Source organism: Scyliorhinus canicula, chromosome 1, assembly GCF_902713615.1.
Source record: "Scyliorhinus canicula chromosome 1, sScyCan1.1, whole genome shotgun sequence".
NCBI lineage: Eukaryota > Metazoa > Chordata > Chondrichthyes > Carcharhiniformes > Scyliorhinidae > Scyliorhinus > Scyliorhinus canicula.
In genome coordinates this window covers 81,587,816-81,615,587 of record NC_052146.1, presented here as the reverse complement: position 1 = coordinate 81,615,587, position 27,772 = coordinate 81,587,816, and the positions used below count along the sequence as shown (strand labels likewise).

Below are 27,772 nucleotides of genomic sequence, written 5' to 3'. Positions count from 1 at the left end.
CCCCCAACGCCGCAACCCCCCCTCCAACGCCGCAACCCCCCCCCCACGCCGCAACCCCCCCCCCCACGCCGCAACCCCCCCCCCCCCCCCCACGCCGCAACCCCCCCCCCCCCCCCCCCCCACGCCGCAACCCCCCCCCCCCCCCCACGCCGCAACCCCCCCTCACCCCCGGACACTGAACGGCGTCAACCATCATCAATGGTTGACGCCGTTTTAAAGCTACTCTGTTTTTCGCCGACGTGACCCATGGCCACGTCGGCGGGACTTCGGCCCATCCGGGCCGGAGATTTGGTGAAAGAAAAATATAATGAAATCCCGCCGGCGCCAGCTGTTTTCAGAGGCTGCCGGCGGGATTTGCACAACGCCGGTTTTTGGCCGGTCGGAGAATAAAAAACCCGGTGGGAGCGGGATTAACGCCGCTGCTGGCCGGTTCTCCAACCCTGCGTGTAGTCGGAGAATTTTGCCCGATATTTCTCTTTTGTGTGCAAGTAGGTTATAAAATGCCCATGCATTTCTTCTGTTCAAAGTAAAAAGTTTGCTGAGATCTATTTAAAAAGTTGCACATGTTTTACTTTGCTGCAAGTGAGAATGTAAATTTTCCCCTTGATTTCTGGGTGCATTCAGACATGAATGCTGTTGTATGTGAACTGCAGCATACTGATTTTAGTGCGGAATTAATCATTTATGGCAGAGAATTATTTTGTTACATAAGCCTATTTTGGGCAGTAATGTGGCAAATGAAATTTAATCCAAAGAAGTTTGGGAATGACAAGACTGAGGATGGCAAGACCTCAAAAGGCAGTGGATACAGTGTCTTTGAATATTTGTGAAGGCGGAAGTAGATAGATTCTTGATAAACAAGGAAGTGAAGGTTATCTTGGTAGGCGGGCAATCAGGTCAGCCAGGATCTTATTGAATGGTGGAGCAGGCTCAAGTGGCCGAATGGTCTCCTCCTGCTCCTAATTTGCATGTTTGTATATAAGACATCATGATAAATGATTCAGATTCAGAAAAATATAGAGAAACCTTGGAGTTTGTCTATAACTCCCTGAAGGTAGCAAGACACGTAGATAAGGTGGTGAAGAAGGCATGTGTGATTCTTTAAAAGCAAAAAACTGTGAATGCTGGAAATCTGAAATAAAAACAGAAAAGCCTAGCAGATCTGGCATTATCTGTGGTGAGAGAAACAGAATTAACGTTTCAAGTTTGTATAGCTTTTTCAGAACTGGAGGCTTGACGGGCCTTACAGTTTTCTTCTGCTGTTACTTCTCATGTTCCCGGGAACCATTCCAAGTGTAGCAATGCAGTGCAACGCTTACAGTCAGCTGTTTTCCCAGCACCTTGTCTGCACACATCCAACATGTATTCGTTCTTTGATCCCTACTTACGATGAGAACTTAAAATGAGAGAGCTTAAAATTTTACATTTAAAGTGACAGGAAAGCAAAGAGCCAACTGTGTTTTAAATCTGTCATACTGTTTGTCATCTTTGTTAGTCCTCTGGTTTAGTCCTGGTGTTGCCCCTGAACGGAACACTTCCATCTAACGCACCAAACTTGTACTTTTACACTCCTGCAAAGGGAGTATTTTGAGATTCAAATTTTGTATACTTGATATTTAATCGTGTCTTTGGAATGACACGTTTCCATAGTAGGTGGTGTTCATCTTCTATGGTTGATATTATTGACTGAACTGTGGTAACTTGGTGAACCCCATTAGCTGTTGAGTGAAGGAAACACAGCCAATCCCATCACACGGGTATAAGCCAGTAAATAGCATTTGTGTTCTATGTTAATTGTATAACTTAAGGTTAAGTATCAACAGGTGAGGAGCTATCATTGATAATGACTTATGCCCTTCTAAATAAACATTTATTGTCGTTGGTCGTTGGTAGTGGGTTGTGGGGTTAGGAGCTGCACATTTGTAATTTTTTATTTTGTGAATAAATCTAAAACTGACTAAAGATTGACTCCTTATTTAGCAGCTGGCAGCAAGACCAATGTAACATTATAATCCTTTATCATAAGGTAACTGGAAAGTCAGCACCACAGCCAGATCTGGTGGCTGTTAACCTTAGTGTCCAAAAATAAGCCCAACGTCATTGATCACATGGTAGTTTTACAATTATTTTACAATTTTCGGTGTATCAGATGTTTCTTTAGAGATGTTCAAAGGTTTGTCAGTCCAAAGGTACCAGTTACAGTGTTATTAAGTGGACAAAGCTATTAATTAAATGACTAGCTACCGCAGTAGTCATTAAATGGTTACTACAGTACCAGTATTTAAATCATACCGCCCAGTTAATCTTGTGTGGAACGTAGTCAAACACAAATATTTCCTATGGTTTTGCTAAATTCTCTTTTGATGTGAAGTTGTTCATAAAATACTTTTGTTCTCGCCAACAACTGCACATTGAGAAAACATTTTAGTACAATTTGATTAGAAATTGTCTTTAAGCTTCAGCAAATATACAAATAACAGTGTACTCATAATAAAAACAACTTCACCAGATAGGAACATAAAAAATAGGAGCAGGAATGGGCCATACGACTCTTCACACCTGCTCCACCATTCAATAAAATTATGATTGAACATTGGATGATTTGATTGGGGCTATTATTTTTCCATTTCAATGATTTGTATACAGGTTAATATTTACAATTTACAATTTACAGGGGCTGGTTTAGCTCACTCGGCTAAATCGCTGGCTTTTAAAGCAGACCAAGCAAGCCAGCAGCACGGTTCGATTCCCGTACCAGCCTCCCCGGACAGGCGCCGGAATGTGGCGACTAGGGGCTTTTCACAGTAACTTCATTGAAGCCTACTCGTGACAATAAGCGATTTTCATATACTATTTAGAATGATTATATTGTAATGATCCTTCCCGTTTGTTCCCTGTTTATTCCCTTATTTCCGTTTTCTTTTATTTTTGCCATTATATTTTTGATCCATGGATGAGTAATGAACATCTGACTTTAAGGCAAGTAGTCCTTATCTTTAATTCATGCTGGAAGAATTCCGAAGGCTGTGCTGGTTTAAACTGGAGTTGCAAACTGGTCAGCATCAGTGACAAAGAGATGGGTTGTGCATCTGTTTGATTGGCTGGTGGCCAATGGATTGGCCCAAAAGGCTGTGCTGTTCCCAGTAACAGGTGGTAATTGGATCTGATTCCATTGGAATGCTTTTCAGAGTCCAGGGCTTGAATTTGGTTTTAGTTTTGATTCTGGCAGCATATTGAAGTAAGATCCGGCTACTCTCTCCAGAAAGTTTATGGGTACTGTTTTCCTGGTTCTGTAGGGGCCTGAAGACAAATCACAAACTGAAAGCAAAGTTTGATAAGTTAGGTGCCTCGTCAGGAAAGTTGTGAATGCAGCATTTTTAAAATACAGAACACCTGAATTAATGAATCTACAAAGAAGATTATTGCAGGCTGCAAACCAAATACTTTAATCTGCAAGCTTGCTGTGAAGGAACACGTGATCAAACCATCATCTGGAACAAAGACTCTTCTTCCCTCCACTTCTGATTTTTACCCCCTTTCTACCCCTCTGTGTTTGTCTGTCTTATGTGTGTGTGTAGAGGGTGAAGCAAGATAAAGTGGGTATTTGGTATTAGCTTGATAACCAATTGTATTTACTGCATATTTCATGATGGTTCTTGTTATAAATAAATGGTAATTGTGTTTACATTTACAAACCTGGTGATTGTGATTATTGGGCAGCCGAGTACCAAAGACTCTGGGTATTTTTGTAAGAATTATTGGTTAATTTACTTGTATTGTGACTTCGGGGCACATGAGGCTGGAATTGACCATGCACTAGCCCAGGGTGTCGTAACAACAATGTTGAGATATAAATCTCTGGCCAAGATTTAACCAAGCACCATTATCTTGCCTTTCCAGTGGCGTGCAGAGGGGGGGGGGCGACGGTGCATTGGCCCCGGGCATCCATTGGATGGGGGCATCCAATCAGAGAAGGAAAAAAAAAATTTTTTAAAAAATTTTTTTTTTTTTTTTTTTTAATTTTTTTTTAAAATTTAGATTACCCAATTATTTTTTTTCAATTAAGGGGCAATTTAGCGTGGCCAATCCACCTACTCTGCACATTTTTTGGGTTGTGGGGGCGAAACCAACGCAGACACGGGGAGAATGTGCAAACTCCACACGGACATTGACCCAGAGCCGGGATCGAACCTGGGACCTCAGTTCCGTGAGGCGGTTGTGCTAACCACTAGGCCACCGTGCTGCCCCAGAGAAGGAAATAAGATAGTAATTTTAAAATTTCAGCGGTGATAAATCATTTTTGGAGGCTCACCACACTGCAGAGGCAGTTGTTAGCCCTTTATTCCTTTAACATGGTGTACCCTTTCTGTCTAGAGAAAATGGTCCTTCTCCCCATCCCCCCACACACATGCGGATGATGTACGTGGTGCAACCATCAAAAGCAACAAGCAGACATGGCTGTTCGTTCCTGCGTTTCCTCGAGTCATAACTCGTCTTTTCTTCAGCTTTTTGTGCATCTAGATTAGTTCTTTTACCTACTCATGTCAGTGAATAGCTCTAGAACAGGTGTAACTACGGTTTTTTTATAGGTTTTTTGGCGATATTTAATGAAATATTTACGTGGGATGTAGTAAGAGTGAAGCCTGGATGATCAGAGGACTGCTATGGCATTTAATCTCGGAATAGGAGACATTTATTCCTTAACATGCTAATATTCGAATACAGATACCACTAATTTGCAAGTCTATGATATAAATTGCACAAAATTATCAGTGGAGAATCAGTGTGAAATAATTTGATACGAAGGAACAAAGAAATGAAATATGGTTTATCCGTCTGCAACTGACCGATTGTTTACCATTTTCTTCCCATTTTCTCATGCGTCTTACGGTTTTTGAGATAGAAAATGAAATGTTACGAGTATTTCGTGTACAACCGAGTGGAGCACAGAACAGGAAAAAAAAGAGGGCTAGAGTCGAAGAAGAGTCCCATCAAAGAGGGGCATTAGATGCATGGATAAAAAGAAGTAAAGAAGAAGTAGGAGAACCTGGAGAAGTAAAAGATGATGTGGGTGCAGAGAAGGATTTTTCTGATACGGATTCAGCTCGGTCAGAACATAATACTCTCTCTCCTCAGTCTCGTTGTCAGGATGATGATCCATGTGAAGAAAATAAAGAAGATTTTTGCATATTTCTGCAAAGAAGCGATTTTGGCTGTTTGAAGAAACCGATTCCAGATCATTTGAAGATGACAATATTACAACATGGCCCTGAAAGATAGAACATAGAACAGAACATAGAACAGTACAGCACAGAACAGGCCCTTCGGCCCTCGATGTTGTGCCGAACAATGATCACCCCACTTAAACCCACGTAACCCGTATACACGTAACCCAACAATCCCCCCATTAACCTTACACTACGGGCAATTTAGCATGGCCAATCCACCTAACCCGCACATCTTTGGACTGTGGGAGGAAACCGGAGCACCCGGAGGAAACCCACGCACACACGGGGAGGACGTGCAGACTCCACACAGACAGTGACCCAGCCGGGAATCGAACCTGGGACCCTGGAGCTGTGAAGCATTGATGCTAACCACCATGCTACCGTGAGGCCCGAATATCAGAATAAAAGTGATATCAGAATAAAAGTGGTCCATTTGCTGAGAAGGATGGGAGATAATTTTCCAAACAGTGGTTTGATAAAGTTTCCACAAACGGAGAAATTGTGGAGAGAAAATAGTTGTTATACTCTCCATATCGGAAAGCATGCTACTGTTTTGTTTGCTTTTTGTTTTCAAAGGAGCATTTGTCGTCTGTGTTAAACTTTGGAAAGGAAGACGGTTTCTCCACTTGGAGAAAATTAAATCCAACAATACCTGACCATGAAAAAAGCCCTTCTCATAGAGCTCACATGAGGGAATACCTGAACCTCGTAGTTCGACTCCATCATTCAACTACGATAGATGCTGAACTTCAACAGCAAATGTCTGCTGAAAAGAAAAGATGGAAAGCTATAACTGAACAGATTGTCGAGGTTATATCCTTTCTGGCAAAACAGAATCTGGCCTATCGTGGACATCGAGGAGAAGGAATATCTGGGTTATCAGAGCCAGGGGAGACAGTCAGTGAAAATACAGGAAACTTTCTAGCAACAATCAGACTTTTGGCCAAATATGATGACATCTTAGCAAAACACTTGCAGAGAGGGAAAGAGAAACCAAAAAGTGTCACCTACTTGTCCAACAGAATTCAAAACGAAATAATCAATCTTCTTGGTGAAACTGTCAAGAAAAATATAATTTCCGAAATTAAGGACGCAAAATATTTTAGCATAATGCTGGATTCAACTCCAGATATTGCCCATGAAGATCAGGTTTCTGAAATTCTGCGTTACGTTCATATTGATGAAAACAGAAAAGTAGAAATAAAGGAGACATTTCTGGGATTTTTTCAAGTCAACAAGAAAGATGCAGTCAGCCTGGTAAATAAAATTCAGGAAAAATTGGAAGAAGACAAAATTTCCATGAATGACTGTCGTGGTCAAGCATATGATAACGCAGCAGTTATGGCTGGAGTGAGAGGAGGTGTTCAACAAAAAATTCTTGAAGTTAACCCAAAAGCTGTGTTTGTGAACTGCGAGAACCACAGCCTCAATTTGTCCTGTGTCCATGCAAGTGAGGTGCAACCTGTTGTTGTTACATTTTTTGGCATTCTAGAAAAACTCTTTACTTTTTTTTCTTCATCTACTTCTCGTTGGGAAGTGTTAAAATCATTTGTCACTCGGACTGTGAAAAGACAGTGTGACACAAGATGGAGTTCCAGCCATGATGCTGTGCAAGTAATCCACGAAGCGTGTGACAACGTTATTGCAAGCCTTCAACACCTGCTGGAAGGAGAATTTTCAAGGGAAACTAAATCTGATGCAGGATCGCTACTGAACTCTATTCAACAGTTCCCGTTTATAGCTTTATTAAATTTTTGGTACTCAGTTTTATCATCAGTGGATAAAGTCTCAAAACGTTTGCAGGATCCGAAAATGGGGTTCCATGAAGCTTCTTGTGATCTGAGAGGACTTATTCATATCTTGAATTTGAAGAATGACGAAATTATCCACAATGCAATAGATTTAGCCAATGAATATTGTCAAAATTGGGGAATACCAATTGCACGAACAAGGAGAAGAAGAATAATGCCTGGAGAGTCAGCAAGAGATAGTGGACTGACGGCACAAGAAGAAATGAATAGAGTAATGGTAGAGATTGTGAACAGATTAAAAACTGAAATTGAAGACCGCAGTGTCCGTCTTCAAAGACTCAGTGACCGATTTTCTTTTCTTCTGAACTTGAATTCAGGAGTGATTGAAGATGAACAAGAAAGAGAGAAATTAAAAAAGGAATGTTCAGACTTTGCAAATTATTATGACAATGATGTGGTTGCAATTCAGTTATATGACAAAATTATTGATTTTGTGATGCTCCTTCGAGCTGGAGGGAATAGAGTTCCCCCTGATCCTAAAGATGCTCTGGAGTCTTTACTGCAGTATTGGAGGGATGTCTTTCCGACGCTGTGTGTTTCATACAGATTACTGCTTACAATCGCATTTTCAGTCGCAAGCTGTGAAAGGTCATTTTCAAAACTGAAATTAATAAAAACATATCTGAGGTCTTCTATGTCACAGGAGCGACTGACCAACCTGGCTTTAATAAGCATTGAAAAAGAATTTCTCACAGCTGATGTAAAAAGTGAAGTAGTTTAGGTGTTTTGTGACAGGAGGTATCATTTGGGGAAAAGAACTTAATAAATTTGATTGATTTATATTAAAATCGAATAAAGCGTTTATTTCATGTTTCATCTGTGTTTATATATTCAAAATGTTTTCCTTTCTCACAATATTTCTCAGTATATTGGGCCTTATACTTGAGTCTTTGGGGCATACAATCAAGATTTGCCCCGGGCATCACCAGACCTCTGCACGCCACTGTGCCTTTCTGATGTTGTATGTCCCTTAGGGATGTGATGACTACTTGTTTGCCCCACCAAGAGAAACCAAGCTTTATACAGTGGCCTAGAGACATTTCACCACCAATCCTAAAAGGTGTTATCATTTTCCAGCCCTTCCGCTGCAATGGATTTGCTCTGCTGCTCTATAATTAGTCCATGATTCCGTGTCACAAAAAGTTTCAGACCATTTTCTTTTCGGCCACTAATTTTCAGACCTTTTTCCTTCAACCACTTTCATCCCTGGAAATACAGTTGCCGGGCTGCAAGGATGGATCGGTGGATGGAGCAGGGAAATTAGACCAATTTGATTGCTCTACGGGAAGCTGGCATGGATTCAGAGGCCTGAATTGTGGCTTCCTGTTCTGTAATGACTGTCTCTATAATAGGCTGCATTATTAGTTGATTTGTTTCGCACCCGGCAATGATGACCACAGATTTACTAATTTTATTTTAAGTGCAGCTGAGTTTCTTCAAAATCTATGAAAAGCAGTCCTTTTACCAGAGTGCAACCTTTTATCATACTCTGTGGAAGGATATCACAGAAGGAGTCTAAGCACATTTAAACAAAAATTGTACCGTAACTCTTATACATCATAGTTAAAATGAAGACGTTAGCTGTTTCTTGACCAATCTGAAGGAAAAATGTTAAAAATATATTTCCTTCTGATCTTTGCAGCATCGGCAGCTTGTGAAGGACAGCTTTTTGGTCGAACTTGTGGAGGGTGCTCGGAAGCTTCGACACGTATTCCTCTTCACTGACCTCTTTCTTTGTGCAAAGATGAAGAAACAAATAGCAGGGTAAGAATATGGGTTCATATTTGATGGTTAATTAAACTATATTATTGAAGTATAATTCATCAATTTGACAAAAACATTACTGGCTTTAAAAATTGATTGATTTCTGTGAGAATGATTCAGCATAGAATAGAGATGATTCTATATGATGTAGCCTCACCCTAGAAAGTAAAGGATTTATTTGTAGTCCTCCATTCAAATTTCCTCACTCCTGGCAATTTTCTTCACATGAAGATGCTGAATTTGGCTGGGTCCACTTCCACTGCTGTCAACAACTCATAGTTCTTCACCAAACTGAGCATTCATCCTGTATGACCTTGGTTCATGAGAGTCAGCAGCCGCATGTACTCTGGAGGGCAGTCACAATTTCACCCAAAAGCCATATGCACGTTTTCTCTCCCTCTGGAGCAATTAATGGAACCTAAAGTGTGGCCTGTCCGAGATTAGTTGTCCAGGTACATAGTAGGGATTGAGCCTGGGCCTTCCTGCACTGTCTTTATGTCGACAATACGTTAAATGAAATAGCCTATAAAATAAAGTGATGTCAGCACAATGGAAGCAGCTCATTGAGTAGCCAGTGAGTTATTATTTACTCAAAGCTTAAGCTTAGTTCTGTTGAGTCAGGTAAACGTCTAACAAATAGATGCATGGCAGGGCATCTCAGTCCCATGCTATGCACATCCTGGTCCATGTGGAACTCCAGGGCACTTGTTGTATCCAAGAAAACCCCATGTTGGGGATGTGTCATCAGCTGAAAGGGTTCACGCCTTGGATTTCAGAGCTGGAGCAGCAGCTGGCATCATTGTGGTGCATCTGTGAAGCTGAGTTTTGTAGTTGGTCCATTTCTGGATCTGGTCACCCTGCAACTCAAGGTTATGAAGGCAAGGAGGAACACGTGGCCAGCGAACAGTCAGTTTCTTCAAACTTTTTTTCCGGGGACCCATTTTTACCAACCAGCCAACATTCGGGACCCAACCCGGCCGACCTGCGCGACCCACGCCGGCCGACCTGCGCGACCCACGCCGGCCGACCTGCGCGACCCACGCCGGCCGACCTGCGCGACCCACGCCGGCCGACCTGCGCGACCCACGCCGGCCGACCTGCGCGACCCACGCCGGCCGACCTGCGTGACCCACGCCGGCCGACCTGCGCGACCCACGCCGGCCGACCTGCGCGACCCACGCCGGCCGACCTGCGCGACCCACGCCGGCCGACCTGCGCGACCCACGCCGGCCGACCTGCGCGACCCACGCCGGCCGACCTGCGCGACCCACGCCGGCCGACCTGCGCGACCCACGCCGGCCGACCTGCGCGACCCACGCCGGCCGACCTGCGCGACCCACGCCGGCCGACCTGCGCGACCCACGCCGGCCGACCTGCGCGACCCACGCCGGCCGACCTGCGCGACCCACGCCGGCCGACCTGCGCGACCCACGCCGGCCGACCTGCGCGACCCACGCCGGCCGACCTGCGCGACCCACGCCGGCCGACCTGCGCGACCCACGCCGGCCGACCTGCGCGACCCACGCCGGCCGACCTGCGCGACCCACGCCGGCCGACCTGCGCGACCCACGCCGGCCGACCTGCGCGACCCACGCCGGCCGACCTGCGCGACCCACGCCGGCCGACCTGCGCGACCCACGCCGGCCGACCTGCGCGACCCACGCCGGCCGACCTGCGCGACCCACGCCGGCCGACCTGCGCGACCCACGCCGGCCGACCTGCGCGACCCACGCCGGCCGACCTGCGCGACCCACGCCGGCCGACCTGCGCGACCCACGCCGGCCGACCTGCGCGACCCACCATTTTCTCTTACCTTGTTTGCTGCTGACAAAAATGGAGGAAATAGTTTTGGGTCCCTTTGGCCCTCGTACACGCTCCTCCAATGGAACCTGTTGGATGACGGTGAAGCCTTCCTATGTCGGAAAGTATGGAGTCTCCATCTGTCCAAAGTTCTGAATTTTTTTCCTGTAAAATTATATCCAATAAACCCCCCCAAACTTGTTTAAAAAAAAAAAAATAAAATGAGTAAAATAAATGAAAGAAATGAATAAAGCCCCCGAACTTGTTCGCGGCCGCTTGCAGTCGGCGTTATGAAAAGCCGGCTGCTGCGCGGGGATTTGCGCGATTGGGAGCGCCGCGGACAACAGCTCTGTGACGCTCCCGACTCCCGCCCCGACCCACCCCCTGAAGAACGCTGCAATAGGGCATTTCCTGAACTACCTAGAGAGGCAGAAAAACAAAAGAACCTTCAATTATGATGTGCCAGATTCTGGGAGTTGCCCAGAGGAGGTGAGGGGCAACATAGTGTCAGGCACGAGTGAGACCCGCACCCTGCTACAGAGCGTCTCGTGCACCCTGCGCTCCCGACACTGGGCGGCTGACAGCCTTCGGACAGTTGCCCTCCGGGCCCGAATCCTCCATCACAGAGTGCAGCGGGCGACACGGGCCCACTAACCAACCCAGGCTGCCTTGGTCCCGCCACCGGGATCATCGACAGGCAGGATCTCCTCAGGCTCCTCCTGGGGTCCCGGGCCAGCGGGAGGCGGTGGTGCAGATGCTTCCTCCACCCCATCGCCTGGTCACTGGAAGGTCCCGAAAATAACTCCGGAAATAGGTTCGGGATAGTGGCAGAGGTGCCCAGAGACAGCGGTTGGAACAGAGGGTCTTTGAAACTATAACCCGCTAAGAACCTAAGAAGCAGGGGAGACCTCTATCTCTGGAGGCCCCTCCAGGCTGACTCCTTGTCCCTCAGTGTTTCTCTCTACAGGGCACAATTTCAAAATTTGCAGATGAATTAAAACTTGGAAGTACGGTACTTATGAATTGGGGGGAGGATAGTGGTAGACCTCAAGAGGACATAGCCAGACTGGTGGAATGGTCAAACACATGGCAGATGAAGTTCAATGCACAGAAATGTGAAGTGTTACATTTTGATAGGAAGAATGAGGGGCGGCAATATAACATAAAAGATGCAATTATAAAAGTGGGTGCAAGAGCAGAGGGACTTGAGTGTTTGTGTGCACAGATTATTAAAAATGGCAGGGCAGGTTAAGAAAACAATAAGGCAAGCGGGATCCTGGGCTTTACAAATAGAGGCATAGAGAACAAAATCAAGGAAGTTATGGCGAATCTTTATAAGATACTGGTTGACCCTCAACCAGAGCATTGGGTAGGATATTCAATGGCCTGGGATGAGACGCCACCCCACCACTGGTTACATTTTCAAACAGCAAAACTGAAAGCAGAACGGCTACCCATTGAATGGAAGCAGGCAGTCAATTTAAATTTAAACCCCATTAAAGTTGATTTTTTGATGGCACATAGCCTCTTTGCTGAGTGGGAGCCTGTCAACTTCATAGAGGCAGCACCCCTACAGACAGGCCTTCGGAACTTGGCTCCCTGCTTGTAAAAAGGGGCTGGGGCAGGAAAGGCCAATCCCAACAGGCCATTCCAAGAGATCTGACTGCTTTCACCCCTTTTATTTATTTTGACTTATTTTTGCGCATTCTTGACTCCCATGTTCCCAGTGGACCTACCAAAGCTGCAGGGCTGCCAGTGCTCTGATTGGGTGGGCAACATCAGGAGCTTATCCTCCAGTCTTAATTGGGAACCGTGCTCGGAGAAGGACACTTTAGATCATAATAATCTTTATTATTGTCACAAGTAGGTTTATATTAACACTGCAGTGAAGTCATTGTGAAAATCACCTAGTTGCCACACTCTGGCGCCTGTTCGTGTACACTGAGGGAGAATTCAGAATGTGCAATTCACCTAACAGCACCTCTTTCGGGACTTGTGGGAGGAAACCGGAGCACTTGGAGGAAACCCTCGCACACATGGGGAGAATGTGCAGACTTCGCACAGACAGTGACCCAAGCCAGGAATCAATCCTGGGACCTTGGCGCTGTGAAGCAACAGTGCTGACCACTCTGCTACTGTGCTGCCCTTCGAGCATGGTCTGGTGCAAGTGCTGAGCTGGTTGTACTTCTGGAAAATGCTGGCTCGTGAACCCTATTTCAGCCTGATTTTAACCCAATGTTTGCGGTAAATTCATGCCTATTGTGTTCAGTTAGATTTGGATCTGGACTTGTTTATTGTCACGTGTACCGAGGTACAATGAAAAGTATTTTTCTGCGAACAACTGAAACAGATCTGGGCACGACACTTGGGAAGATCACAAGAAATAGAAGCCGGAGAGCAGTACGGTGGCACAGTGGTTAGCACTGCTGCCTCATGGCACCGAGGACCCGGGTTCAATCCCGGCGTCGGGTCACAGTCTGTGTGGAGTTTGCACATTCTCCCTGTATCTGCGTGGGTCTCACCCCCACAACCCAAAAAGATGTGGTTAGGTGGATTGGTCACGTTAGATTGCCCCTTAATTGGAAAAAAAAAGAATTGGGTACTCTAAATTTATTTTTAAAATGAAATAGGAGCAGGAATAAGCCATTCAATCCCTCGAGCCTGCTATCACTTTAGGAAGGATATGAAGATATTAGAAAGGGTGAGAAATATTTTATGAGAGTGTTTCCAGATTTATGAGAGCGTTTCCAGAGATGAGGGCCTTCAGTTACAAGGATAGATTGGAAAATCTGGGACTCTTTCCCCATATAGGGAAGGATTGAGGGGAGATTTGATTAAGGTATTCAAGATCATGGATGGTTTGAACAGAGTAGATGGGGAAAACCGTTCCCATTTACGGAAGTGTTGAGAGCCAGAGAACATCGACCGTGGCAAAAGAAACAAAGATGACATGAGGAAACACTTTTTATTCAGTGAGTGATTTGGGTCTGGAATGCACTGCCTGAGATTGTGGTGAAAGATTCATTCTGGGCTTTCAACAGAGAATTGGACAGTTATGTGAAGAGAAACAATTTGCAGGACTACAGGAGAAAGGCCAAAGATTCAAACTAGCTGAGTTGCTCTTGCAGAAAGTCAGACGAAACAGCAGACCAAATTGCCATCTTCTGTACTGTAACCATTCTGTGATTCTGTTAATATCATTCATTTTCTGAACATAAGAGGAACTGTTAATTATTTTTCTTTGGAAATTCCACCTGCAGGAACATGAGATTGCTCAAAGAATTGCAATTTTCATGAATGCATTCTCCATAGCTCAAGGGCATGTGTCTGCTGACTAGATTGGTTGAAGTGTCATTATTCTTATTCATTCTGTGATGATGACTCTTGCAACAAGCAGGGTCAATTTACTGTTGTTATTTATCTCTTCCATTATGGACAAAACAGATTGACTTTGTGCAATAAGTCTTGGGATTTGAGGGCTCTTTCCTTTCAGGAGTATTTATTCATTCGAGTCATGGTTTTGATTTACCTAACTTTAGTATTGAAATATTATGTACATAATATAGGTTCACACTATTGTGCAACATTGTTCCATTTGGCTTTTGCACCTTTAGACCAAACAGTCCAGATTTTTAAATGCTTTGTCTATGGTTTGTTTAATAATAATCTTTATTAGTGTCACAAGTTGGCTTACATTAACACTGCAATGAAGTTACTGTGAAAAGCCCCTAGTCACCACACTTACAGCGCCTCTTCAGGTACACTGAGGGAGAATTCAGAATGTCCAATTTACCTAACAAGCACATCTTTTGGAACTTGTGGGAGGATACCAGAGGATACCAAAGGGATACCAGGGAGCACCCAGAGGAAACCCACGCAGACATGGGGAGAATGTGTAGACTCCGCATAGGCAGTGACCCAAGCTGGGAATCAAACCCGGGTCCTTGGCGCTGTGAAGCAATAGTGCTAACCACTGTGCTTCTGGATAGAGCCGTGAAGAAGGTCTATAGTGTGTTAGCGTTTATTAACAGGGTGCTCGAGTTTAAGAGCCGTGGGGTTATGCTGCAACTGTATAGGACCCTGGTGAGACCACATTTGGAGTATAGTGTGCAGTTCTGGTCACCTCATTATAGGAAGGAAGTGGAAGCATTGGAAAGGGTGCAAAGGAGATTTACCAGGAGGGTAGGTCTTATGAGGAAAGGTTGAGGGAGCTAGGGCTTTTCTCATTGGAGCGAAGGAGGATGAGAGGCGACTTAATAGAGGTTTATAAGATGATGAGGGGGATAGATAGAGTGGACGTTCAGAGACTATTTCCTTGGGTGGATGTAGCTGTTATAAGGGGGCATAACTATCAGGTTCGGGGTGGGAGATATAGGAGGGATGTCCGAGGTAGGTTCTTTATTCAGAGAGTGGTTAGAGTGTGGAATGTTGTTCTATGTTCTATGTTTTATGCCACCCATGTAATCCAGCCACAAAAAGTCAGATTTCAGATGAGTAGGTGGGAAAGAAAACAGATTGCAAAGGGAGAAGAAAAGGAAATGCTCAACCCTCTAAGAGCACATTACCTGACCAGAGTAAGAGCAGGAGCCATTTATGCAGTGCAGTGTAAAGACTCCATGCTATCTGTCATCTGCTGTTCTCTTTGAAGTCGAGGAAGTGTGGTACAACACAACGTGGAAGCAGGCAAACCACAAACGACACGTTTAAATGAATTAGAAACCACACTGTAACCACAAGAGAAGGAAGCAGCTTTGACTGTTCTCTTACTGAGGTTAATATGAGCCGCAAGCATTGATTCATTTCATTGAACAATGTAATGTAATCCTTTGAAAAGGGCTTTCAGATTTATCCTTCAAGCTAGTTAGTATAGAAACTTAAACCTGAACATAAGATTAGCCCTGGAATTTGCTACAGGACAGTAGCAATATCAGCTGTAGAATGGCCATGCACATGCTGTGCACCTACAGTTAAGAACCAGTTAGACCAACACTTCTGATTTAAACAGAACATTCTTTGCCCCTTAGTGTTTCTCAGCTCTACCCGTACAGATTTCATATTGTCGGAGCTAATATCCTTCCTGACTATTGTGCTAATTTCCTCTTCAACCAGCAATGAAACCCCACTGCCTTTTCCTTTTTGTCTGTCCTTCTTAAATACTGGATACCCCTGGATTTTTAGTTCCCATCCATGGTCACCCTGCAGCCATATCTCCATAATCCCGACTATATCATAACCACCTACATCTGTTTTCATGATTAATTCATCCACTTTATTACGAATTCTCCGAGCATTAAGGCACAAAATCTTAAGAACTGCCTTGATAACATTACTTGTCCCGTTCCCATTATTTTTCGTTGTGACCTGTTTGTATCTGGCCCTTGATTTCTCTGCCTATCGGTTTTCTTATCCCCCTTTCTGTCTTGTGTTCTTCTTCTTTTCCCCCTCCTCTGATTCCTTGCATAGGTAACCCTGCCATTTTCGTTTAGACCCTCCCCAACCATTCTAGTAAATACTCCCCCTCTGACATCAGTCCCAGTCCTGCCCAGGTGTAACCCATCCAGTTTGTACTGATCCCACCTCCCCCAGAACCAATCCCAGTGTCCCAGGAATCTGAAATCCTCTCCTTCACACCATCTCTTCAGCCACATATTCATCTGAGATATCCTATTTCTACTCCAACTAGCATGTGACACTGGTGGTAATCCTGAGATCACTACCTTTGAGGTACTATTTTTCAACTTACTTTCTAACTCCCTCTTTTCTGCTTTTAGGATCTCATCCCTTTTTTAACCTGTTGTTTGTAACAATGCATACCACAACCACTGGCTGTTCACCCTCCCCCTCCAGAATGAGCTGTAACTGCTCTGGGACATCCTTGGCCCTAGCACCATGGGGGCAACATATCATCCTGGAGTCTCGTTTGCATCCACAGAAACACCTATCTATTCCCCTAACAAGTGAATCCCCTATAACTATTGCATTCCCACACTTTTACTCCTCTCTCTTGCAGTACAGCCAACTCTGATGCAACAAATTTGGCTGTTGCTGCTTTATGTGACCCCTGGGGTGAGGTTTGATATACTCCCATCTTCTCTCTCTTTTATTAGTTTATTCCTCCCTCTTGTAGGGGTGTGCAACTTGTCCTCTGGGCCTTCTGAAAGGGATCCATTTTAGGCAGAGATTGTGCATCAAATGCTCTGTTTGAGATACACAGGTGTTCCACAGGTGCTTATTCCATATGCTCGCGGCGCAGAGGGTATGAGGTCACAATATCAGGATACACACCTTCCCCAAAGCTTAGTCTGAAAGTTCGAGCTCCTGCAAAACAAACCCAGCATTTTAAGCAGTGCTAATGCATGAGACTTGGGCAGTGCTTTAAATTATTACAATAAATTTGTAGAAAATCTGTAAAGCAAGTTTCAAGATCTATTTCCAGCAAAGCAAGTGTAGGAAGTAGACAAAGCAAGCGTTGAAAAGGTGCGTGAATACTTCCAGGAGTTACAGTGAAGAGTTTTGAAACTTATTTTTCTTGAATCTAGTGGTAAACTAGTACCTGTGTGCTGTTAATTCAGAAATGTCGTCAAATGAGCGGCAGCAATCTCACAGCAGCAGTAGACAGTCATCCATCCAGATTTGAGAGGTAGCCAGATAACCAGATTGAAAAAACATGTGCTATCTTCAATGTTCCCCTCATTAGTGATCTTGGAGTTACACTCATGATATTTTTCTCCCTCAGCAAGAACCAGCAGTATGACTGTAAGTGGTACATTCCTCTAGCTGATCTGAGTTTCCAAAATTTGGATGAATCAGACAACACTCCGAACATTCCACTGGTGCCAGATGAAGAATTGGATGCCATGAAAATAAAGATCTCTCAGATCAAGAATGAAATTCAGAGAGAAAAGGTAATGTGAAAGCAATAAAACGTTTCAAACATATTTCTCTTCTCTCTCACAAACTTTCTTTCTCATTCTCTGACCCCAATATTTGTAGGGTGGGAGTAAGAGCATATTGCTGTGACAGTGAGAACTCAGAAATACTGGGGAAACCAAAGTCCTGCCAGAATGACAGCGGGTCCTCATCATTTTCTTTTATTGTATTTTCCCCTCAGCTGCTGGCTAGATTGAAGACTGGTCAACTGCCAGGTCAAAAACTGGGATTGAATGGGCGTTGAGGGGGATCTGAAAATGTGGCAGTGAGGAGGGATGTTGGGGGGGGATTGGTGTTTGTTGATCTTGGGGAGGGAGTAATGACAGAAGAAGGTTTGTTTGACAACTCAGGCACTCCTGATTTGTCTCGTTCACAGCCAGTGCTGGAAAAACACTTAACTTGCAGGACCTGGCAGATCTCACCTCCTGAACTGCCAGGTTTTCTGGGGCCCTGGGATTCCTGGCCCATAACCATTACATTTAAATGGCTCTCAAAATCTTAACATATGGAGCCTCATTTATATACTGTTCACTTTCACCAAAGCAACTTGCTCAGACATCTCTCAAACCTGCCACAGTTTTAAAATAAGGGGTCGCTTATTTAAGACAGAGATTGGAATTATTTTCTCTTATGGGGTTGAGAGTCTCTGGAACACTGTGGAAGCAGAGACTTTCAATATTTTTAAGGCAGTGCTGGATATATTCTTGATTAACAAGGGGGTGAAAGGTTATCAGGGGTCGACAGGAATGTGGGATTGAAGTTACAATCAGATCAGCCATGATCTTATTTAAAAGCGGAGTAGCCTCGAGGGGCCGAGTCGCCCACTCCTGCTTCTAATTGTGTGTATAGTTAAACCAGAGGTAAATTATTTTGTGGTGAATTGGAATCAGAATTCAGACTCTGATCACTTTAACCTTCTGCTGTGTGATGGTGAAATTTCCCTCATTGATTGTCCCCCACTTCTCTCACACAAAGTAGTTATTATGAAGTTATGGTTTCAGAGCTTGAGCAGCAGCTGGGATCAGTACAGTGCAGCACAAGGCCACGAATCACATGAATTTATGTTCCTTCATTCCTTCACTGTCACTGGCTCAAATCCTGGAACTCCCTCCCAACAGCACTGTGAATGTACGTTTCCCACATGGACAGCAGTGGTTCGAGAAGGTGGCTCACCGCCAACTTCTCGAGGGCTATTAGGAATGGGCAATAAATGCTGACCTAGCCAGTGATGCTCACACCCCATGAAACAATGTATATTTTTTAAATAGCATTTTTCAGGAGGTGGCCATTCCATGGCTTAAGATTATGCTTATCCTCTTATGGACTGACCTGATTAGTACTACACTCATGTATGCTTCACTCAATGCCAGTGTCTATGTATTTACATTGTGGACCTTGTGTTGCCCTTTTATATATTTTCTTTTTATTTTATTTTATTTTCATGTACTAAATGATCTGTTTTAGCTGCTCGCGGAAAAATACTTTTCACTGCCCCTCGGTACACGTGACAATAAACAAATCCAATCCAATGCAGGCAGAGAAGGAATGGGTGAGCAGCAGGCAGATAGTGCAGGACTCCTCGGAGTGCATCTCACTCTCCAACCAGTATTCATTAGTGGTTCTTCTAGCTCAGGGGTGGGCAAACTATGGCCCGCGGGCCGCATGCAGCCCGCCAAAGGTCTTTATGCGGCCCACCAAGATCAAGTCATAAAATTTTTTTTATTTTTTTTATTTTAAGGTTAATGGGGGGGGGGGCTGTTGGGTTACTGGTATAGGGTGGATACGTTGACTTGAGTAGGGTGATCATTGCTCGGCACAACATGTGTTTCATGTGAAGTTTCTACTTTAAAATATTAATTAATAAAAATTAATTGATTTTTTTTCTTTAAACTGAGTTACTTTGTTTTTCAAATAAATGTGTTTCGTGTAAAGTTTCTACTTTAAAATATTAATTAATAAAAATTAGTTGCTTTTTTTTCTTTAAAAACCTTTTATTTTGGCTATTTTAAATATTAATTATTTTACTTAATATACTATGCGGCCCTTTAAAATTGTGAATTTCTGAATGTGGCTCTTGCACGGAAAAGTTTGCCCACCCCTGTTCTAGCTAGTGCTGCCAGAACCAAGGCTACAGCACATGGATGGCTCAGCCAAGCAGTGGGGGAAGAAGTAGAAAATTCAAGAAAGTTATCGTGTCACGGACAGAATTTATGTTTTCTTACTGACCGTGGCCAATGTGTTTTGTATTTAAGGGGTATGTGTTTTCTAACCCTCAGAGTGATTGTTCCAGTTTAAATAATTCCAGCAGAAAACATTTGTAAAACATAAGGAAGGTTATTTATTATCAGACACTTACCCCGGAGGTTTAGCAACTCATTCAACTCACCCATACTAACACTCACACAAAGATTGGATACAGATGAGGAGGATAAAAATACAATTACTATTTATAATTGTCTCGGGCGCTTTCATAGCAGACCTGTAATTTCTTAGATGAGTTGATGCTTTAGTTGAAATGAAGGTCTTGTGAAATAGAGGATTCTCAGTAAACTGCAAAGCCTCTCGTAGTCAACTTTCCAGAAGCTTGGTTCTCAGGTGAACCTGAAGTTGGAACAGGTTGGGAAATGTTGGAATCTCTCACTTTCAAGGTATTAGGTAACTGGAACTGGAGATAACCGGAAACCATGGCTCAAATCGCGAGATTGACTCTCTACTGAAAAGCCATGGGGACCAAATTCGCACCTCAATATGCCAACATCTTCATGCACAAGTTTGAAAAAGGCCTCCTCACCGCACAGGACCTTCAACCGACGTTACACACCAGATACATCGATGACTTTCCAGCAGGTGTTGGTGAGGTTTATTCATTGAACGGTGGTGATTCCCCATCACGCACCACCATTCTCTGGACCCAAGAAGGAGATTGTGGATCTCTCAGGTAGGCGGGAAGGTGTAAAAACAGAAGGTACTTCAGCCGGTGCTGAACATCAGGAAGAAGACCTTCTGGATCTATGTTAGCTCTTTCCTGAAGAAAGTTATGAGAAAGAAGCCATTGTAACAATGAGTACTCTGTTGGAAGATGAGGTCTTAGAGATTGGTATAGGCTTTGAATCTGCTGCCAAATCTTATGAAGTCTTTGTTCCTTTCTTTGAGGAGTCAGCTGTGTTTGCTGTTGAAGAGCAGAATTTGTATCTATGTTGCACTGAATTCACCAGTGAGATACATCGTATGTCGCTCGCTGACCACTGCGCTGTCCAGGGAAAACAAAATGCTTAAATCCAAGGTGGATCACATTGCCAGAAAGTTGGTCGAGCCTATTAGCTTTGGTGAAAATATGTTGGGGTTCACACCTCAACCTCATCAGAAAGTCATCCTCCCTCTAAAGTTATCGTTCAGCACAGAAACAGAGGCCAAAACTACAGAGCTTTTTATGCTGACACGGTCATCCTGTTGCCTGCAGCGAAGCAGCCTCACGCTGAAACAAATATGGCAATGTTACCACTATTGCTAGAAAGTAGTTTCCGAAGGGTTGTCAAGAGGTCATGTTTTCTTAATTTCCTGCAATGCCTACATGATTTTCATCATTCTTTTTCTCGGCTTCCAGATTTGCTTAAATCTGAGGTATTGAATACCTTTTACGTCTTTGGTGCAGCAGTGAATGATAGAGCTGTGCAGTTTTTCATTGAAGTTAAAGATATTTCATCATCTCAGGCCTTTCTCAGATGAGCTAAGAGGGGGCAGACATTTCCTGGATGAATGTTGGCTTCTCCTCCTCCTGTTCCAGAGTGCATTTGTCCAGGTGCCGAAGCCTTCTCTTTGGGTCAGTAATTCATTTAAAAGGTTTCACGATCTTTATAGTTTATTTATCCTGGGGGGCGGTGGTCACAGTTCAGTTACCAGCAGTCATGGGAAGCTGCTGACTCATTCTACCGATATTGTTGCCTTCCAGGGAAAACACGAGCAACCGCATGGGAGTGGGGAGTTAGTTTTTTGGGAATAAAGTTGGGCAGGTGGAAGGGTAGAAAAAGAGCATTTTAATGGTAGCGATCAGAATTCAGTTAGATATAGTGTAATTTTGGAAAAGACCAAACACTGACCAAGAATTAAAAAAATTAAACTGGGAAAAGTTCAATTTTACTAAGCTGTGAAGAAATTTGGCAAAAGTGGACTGGAAACAGCTAGTAGAAGGTAAATCAATGTCAGGACAGGGGAAGCGTATGACAAGGAGATGGAGAGAGTCAAAACCCAAACCCACAAAGGAAAAGGGCCTAACCCGCTGATCTAGACACTTTTGGTAGGATACGGTAAAGAAGGAAAGTTTATGTCAAATGCTGAGTGCTCAATACTGCAGAAAGCTTAGAATGGGGAAGAAGGTTCAGGAGAGAAATTAAATTAAAGAAAATTAGGAAAACAAAGTGGAGGCATGAAAAAGTATTGGCAAGAAAAATCCAAAAAATGGTTTATGAGGATTACTAAGGAAGTGAAGAGTAAGACCCGTTATAAAACATAAAGGTAACTTGTGTGGGGAGGTAGAACACGTGGACATAATTCTTGATGAACACTTGGCACCATGTTACATTCCTGTGCAGACCTGTAATTCAAAAATGAAATTCAAACTTTCATTTGATATCTGAAAGGGTGACCCAATGAGATTTCGCATTTTAAGTCTGTAACAAAAAGTCTAAAAACTTAGATAATTAAACAGCATTATTGGTGAACACCTCTACATTAAATCACAGAGCAGAACTTTCCCCCTTTACTTTTAACGCAAATGATAAACCCCCTTCACATGTATACTTTACACTGTTCCTTAAGTGGGCATCCAATTCTCCCAGAACCAGTCCAAAGTGATTCTCAGCTTGCAAGGGTTTACTTACATTCTTTACCTTTCCCACTTTTAACCTCAGGACCATTTTTCATGGTGAGAATTCTTCTTGACAATTAGCGGAAGCTAGGCGAATCTTCTAGCTTTGTTTCAAATCCTTACTAATCAAGTCTTTTAATTGCGAGGCTAAGCTCTCACCCACATTCATCAACAGTAAACATAGAGACTTTTGCTCTAGCTGTTCCCTCTCTCACAGTCCATCTCCATGCCAATGTGAATCACATGAACCTTATATCCAAGTACAACTACTGAATAACCATCCTTCAGACATAACTCTCTTTTATCTTGGAATTAAATGGACAGTTTAAAGCAAAGCTGTTTACAATCTGCCATTCTCGGCACCGTCTTTGAAGGCTAACAATCTAACCACTGCAATCACGACTGTTGATACCAATATCTCCAGGTAAACCTTACACGTTTTTGCAACAAAAAGGCTGGGCCTCCCTTTAACAGCCACTTCATCTGTTGTTCGGAAAACTTCAAAACAAGTCAACGTGATCTATTTTTCCCTAAATGCAAGACAATGAGGGGAATTTTCCGCCCCCCACCCTGGCATGTTTTTCAGCAGCGGTAGGCAGCCTGCCATTGGCCGGTTGTGGTCCCACTGCTGTCAATGGGATTTTTCATTGAAGCCACCCCCATTGGTGGGACCAGAAGATCCCTCTGACGAGAACAACTGGAAAATCCGGCCTCAACTTCCCAAAGCATAACATTCTGATAAATGACAGATTTTTAACGGTCTGTCTTCAGAAAAGTGGAGGTCGATGTAGAAATTGTAGATAAGGACAAAGGACGTGACCTAACAGAAACGTTTCTCAGTGTCATTTATGGCGGGTCTTGCTGGGAGTTTCACCCTGGCACTGTCGACGTGTTCCCCACTTTATCTAACCACACTTAATCACGTTATTGGGCCCTGGGGAGCTTTGCCCCGTTCAAGCCAACACTTTGAACTATTTTCATCAATGGCGAGCTGAGGGCAGCATGGTGGTGCAGTGGTTAGCGATGTTGCCTCACGGCGCCGAGACCGCAGGTTCGATCCCGGCTCTGGGTCATTGTCTGTGTGGAGTTTTCACATTCTCCCATGTTTGCATGGGTCTCATCCCCACAACCCAAAGATGTGCGCGGTTGGTGGATTGGCCATGCTAAATTGCCCCATAAATGGAAACAAACATGAATTGGGTACTCTAAAATTTATTTTTTTTAAATCACTGGGGAGCTGAACTTACGGCCAGACTGGCTCCTCCAAAATCGGACCACTGTTTTGAAAGGCAGCCCAATCTCGAAGTGGGATTGTGGGTCCCCTACAGCCCCCACCCATGAGCATTACTCTCCTCCTCCTTCCACCCCACCCACCACCCCCACCAAATGATGGCGCCTTGCTATGGAGTCGTTGAGGGGGCCCTTTTCAGGCCTTCCCATGCCCTGTTTTGGCCCCCCCTTCCAGAAACCCCACCCAGCACCCTCCGACCCATCATACCCTCCTCCCCCACCTTCCTTTCATGAGCATGGCACCCTCAGGCCCTGATCCTCGGCAGTGCCATCTGGGCACCTTGGCAGTTCCCCTGCCAGCTCTGGAGCGCTACCCACGGACCTTGCCATCCTGCCCTGTCCCTGACCACCCCCCCAGGGGTGTTCTGCCTGGTCCTCGATTGCCTGGACCAATACTGAATCGTGCCAGGCTGGGGGCACCCTGGGGAGCACGATAGATGCTGGGTTAACTTGCATAAGCGGGTTTTAAACCTACTTAGGTGTGCGCGGCTTTGTCCTGCCCATTGTGGGTGCGATCCTGATCATGACGCCTGATGAGACCTGGGTAGATGTTGCAAGGCATACTGGCTGTTGGGAAACCGGTGGGAAGTCTCTCCCAGCATCTACTGGCCGTGTCGCGCTCCCATTCGGGCGCAATATGGCTGGTAGATGACGCCCAATGAGTTTGAAATATTGAATGGGATAAGAAAAAGTGAAGGAGAAAATATTGAGGGGGTTAGATCATAGATAATAGAATTTACAGGGCAGAAGGAGGCCATTCGGCCCATCGAGTCTGCACCGGCTCTTGGAAAGAGCACCCCACCCAAGCCCACACTTCCACCCTATCCCCATAACCCAGTTACCCCACCCAACACTAAGGGCAATTTTGAACACTAAGGGCAATTTAGCATGGCCAATCCACCTAACCTGTACATCTTTGGACTGTGGGAGGAAACCGGAGCACCCGGAGGGTTGTTGGGTTATGGGTATAGGGTGGATACCTGGGTTTGAGTAGGGTGATCATTGCTCGGCACAACATCGAGGGCCGAAGGGCCTGTTCTGAGCTGTACTGTTCTATGTTCTATGTACTGCGTGTAGTTCTGATCACCATGTGACTGGAAAAGTGTGATGTGAGAAGATACAAAGAAGATTTGCAAAGCTGTTGCCAACACTTTAGCAACGAAAAAATAATTGGATGGGTTGAGAATTTCTATGGAACAACGGAGACTGAAGGAAGTAATAGAGGTGTATAAAACCGAAGTGTCTGTATAGAGTGAATGAGAGAATCTATTTCCCTGAGCATCGATCAATATCAAGGGGTCATAGAGTTAAGGTAATTGTTCGAAGGATTAGACAAGAGTTGAGGAGAAATCTTTCCATCCACAGGTTGATGGGGGTCTGGAACTCATTACTGTAATGGGTTATAGTGACAGAAATTTAAAACATAGTTGGCTATTTACTTGAAGTGCTATAACATATACCAAGAACAGTTAAGTGTGAATAGGCATTAATGCTTTATTTTGCCTGTAACAGACATGAGTGACTGAATAGCCTCCTTCTGTGGCATATATTTTCTATGGGCAGATGTTCCCCCATTAATAGGTTTGCATGTAGGGTGGCCTGTAAAATTCTGCAGGTGTTCTTCACGCAACCTACCCACCCACCCTAACCTGGCAGTGATTTTATGGGTAACAGGCAAATCCTAGCTGCCTGCTCTCGCCCCAAAGTGGCCAATTAATGGCAATGTATAGGCCAGCAAGGGATCGGGGGAGGCCAGCAATTTCACCTGCTCGGGCTATGGGCAGGAAAGGTTGTGTGTTTTTGGGGGGGGGGCTCCAAATGGAACTCCTTTCCAGATTGGGGGATGATCAGATAGCTGGCAGCTCTCTGAGGTGGAACTTGCCGAGATAAGAGTGGAAGGCCAACCTCCAAATAAATAACCTCCCACAGAGTGCCCATCTCCAACTTTCTTTCTTGGTAGAGGAGGAGGAGTAGACTTAATGTATGGCTCACCGGATGAAGACAACAGATATCCTTCCATAAGAGGCATGAGTGAACTAAGTCGGTTTTTACAACAATTGATCATCGTCACCATTACTTTAGAATTAGAACAGTACAGCACAGAACAGGCCCTTCGGCCCTCGATGTTGTGCCGAGCAATGATCACCCCACTCAAGCCCACGTATCCACCCTATACCAGCAACCCAACAACCCCCATTAACCTTATTTTTTAGGACACTACGGGCAATTTAGCATGGCCAATCCACCTAACCCGCACATCTTTGGACTGTGGGAGGAAACCGGAGCACCCGGAGGAAACCCACGCACACACGGGGAGGACGTGCAGACTCCGCACAGACAGTGACCCAGCCGGGAATCGAACCTGGGACCCTGGAGCTGTGAAGCATTGATGCTAACCACCATGCTATCGCGCTGCCCACTTTATATTACATAGCTTTCAATTCCAAATTTTTAACTATTTATATTTAAATTCCACCAGTTTCTGTGGATGAATTTGAACCCATTTCCCCAACACATTGGCCTGAGCCATTGTATTACTGGTCAATAATCCACTGCCACCGACTCCCCTTACTGAGATGATGCAATTCAGTTGTGTGGAGCAGAGAAGCTAGTATTATTTCCCCTTCAACAAGCAGAGGAGCAAAAATGAGAGGAGCTTTGATACAGATGTTCAAAATTAATGAGGGGTCTGAGCAATGATGATAGAGCGCGAAACTGTTCCATTGGAGGAAGTGTTGAGAACTGATTTAATGGGATTGTCAAAAAGAAGAATTATAACTCCCACGAGAACTTCGGGGACGACTTGATTGATTTCCTCATAGTGCTCGTGGAGTCGAGCTTCCCGTTGAGGGGCGGAGTCCTATCATTGAGCTCGTTAATTCCATGAGATTAAAAACAGGCCCAGGTGGAAACTGTATATCAGAATGGTCCTGGCTGGGACTAAGATTATAACTTTGTATACTTTTCCTAACTGAGTATTGGAAATAAACCACTTTGACTCTCCTTTTCCGGGCTCCACCTTGACTATAATAAAGAATATAGTGACATGAGCATTTTTACATGGCAAGTGATTAATAAGGGGATCAAGGGTTATGGCGTGAAGACAGGAGAATGGGGATGAGAAACATATCAGCCATGATTGAATGGCGGAACTGATTTGATGGGCTGAATGGCCTTATTCTACTCCTATGTTTTATGGTCTTAATGATTAAGAATGCAATCACTTCAATGATCAGATAAAATATAACAAGTAGTTAACAGGCTGTAGAATTAAGAAATAGAGAAGGGTATAAGATGATTGTGGTATTTGTGTGAAGGACCTCTGATACCAGCTGTGGAATGGTAGAATTTGTAAAGGCAGAGACTAGACAAACATGTAGTTTAGGCAGAATAGATTAATAAGGAACTTTAAACTTTCATATAGATTGACATAAACAGATGAGCATGTCAGAAGAGCTGTGCATTTCTTGAGTGTAAAATAGTTTACTGCAGCAATATCCCCAAGAACTAATCGGGATGTGCCAAATTAGATTTAGTAAACTAATGATTTCGTAAATTAAATTCCTCCTCCGTTCTTTTGCCAATTATCTTAAATCCCCCTGGTTACCGACCCTCTGCCAGTGGAAATAGTGTCTCCTTATTTCCTCATTAAAAACATTGCCTGCGCCACGTTCCATTCACCAGTCGCCCCTGTCCGTGTTGGCCGTCATTTTATAAAATGAATCATCAGGATGCAGGGAATGCTGATGACGCTGGCATTTATTGTCTGTGACTCGTTGCACTGAGAAAATGGTGCTGTGCTTTCTTTATCAACAGGGGCAATTTGCCCTGTATCCAGATGCCTCAAAATAAAAATGTTCATCCTTACGTTCAAGTACCTTTGTGGCCTCACAGAAATCCCCCACCCCACACACGCAAGCACACATACGCACAACTCTACAACCTCTTTCAGCCTTGCAACCTCTCCTGCTATAATGTGTGTTACTCTGATTCGGGCACCTTGGCTATCCTAACCCTCTTGTCCCATTGTTGGCACCTTGGCATCACACTCTAGAACCTATCCTCCCCTTCTCTTTCAAACACTT

The 27,772-nt window shown here is 44.3% G+C and overlaps 1 protein-coding gene across 1 annotated transcript in view; it reads left to right on the top strand.

Annotated features, from left to right (window-relative positions):
- si:dkey-91m11.5 (PH_BCR_vertebrate and RhoGAP_Bcr domain-containing protein) overlaps positions 1–27,772 on the top strand; it is a 373,564-nt gene that overhangs the window by 253,326 nt on the left and 92,466 nt on the right. Inside the window, exons 9-10 of the mRNA XM_038794107.1 lie at positions 8,682–8,803; positions 17,340–17,508. Coding sequence (XP_038650035.1) covers positions 8,682–8,803; positions 17,340–17,508 — 291 coding nt within the window. The remainder of the gene's footprint in view (positions 1–8,681; positions 8,804–17,339; positions 17,509–27,772) is intronic.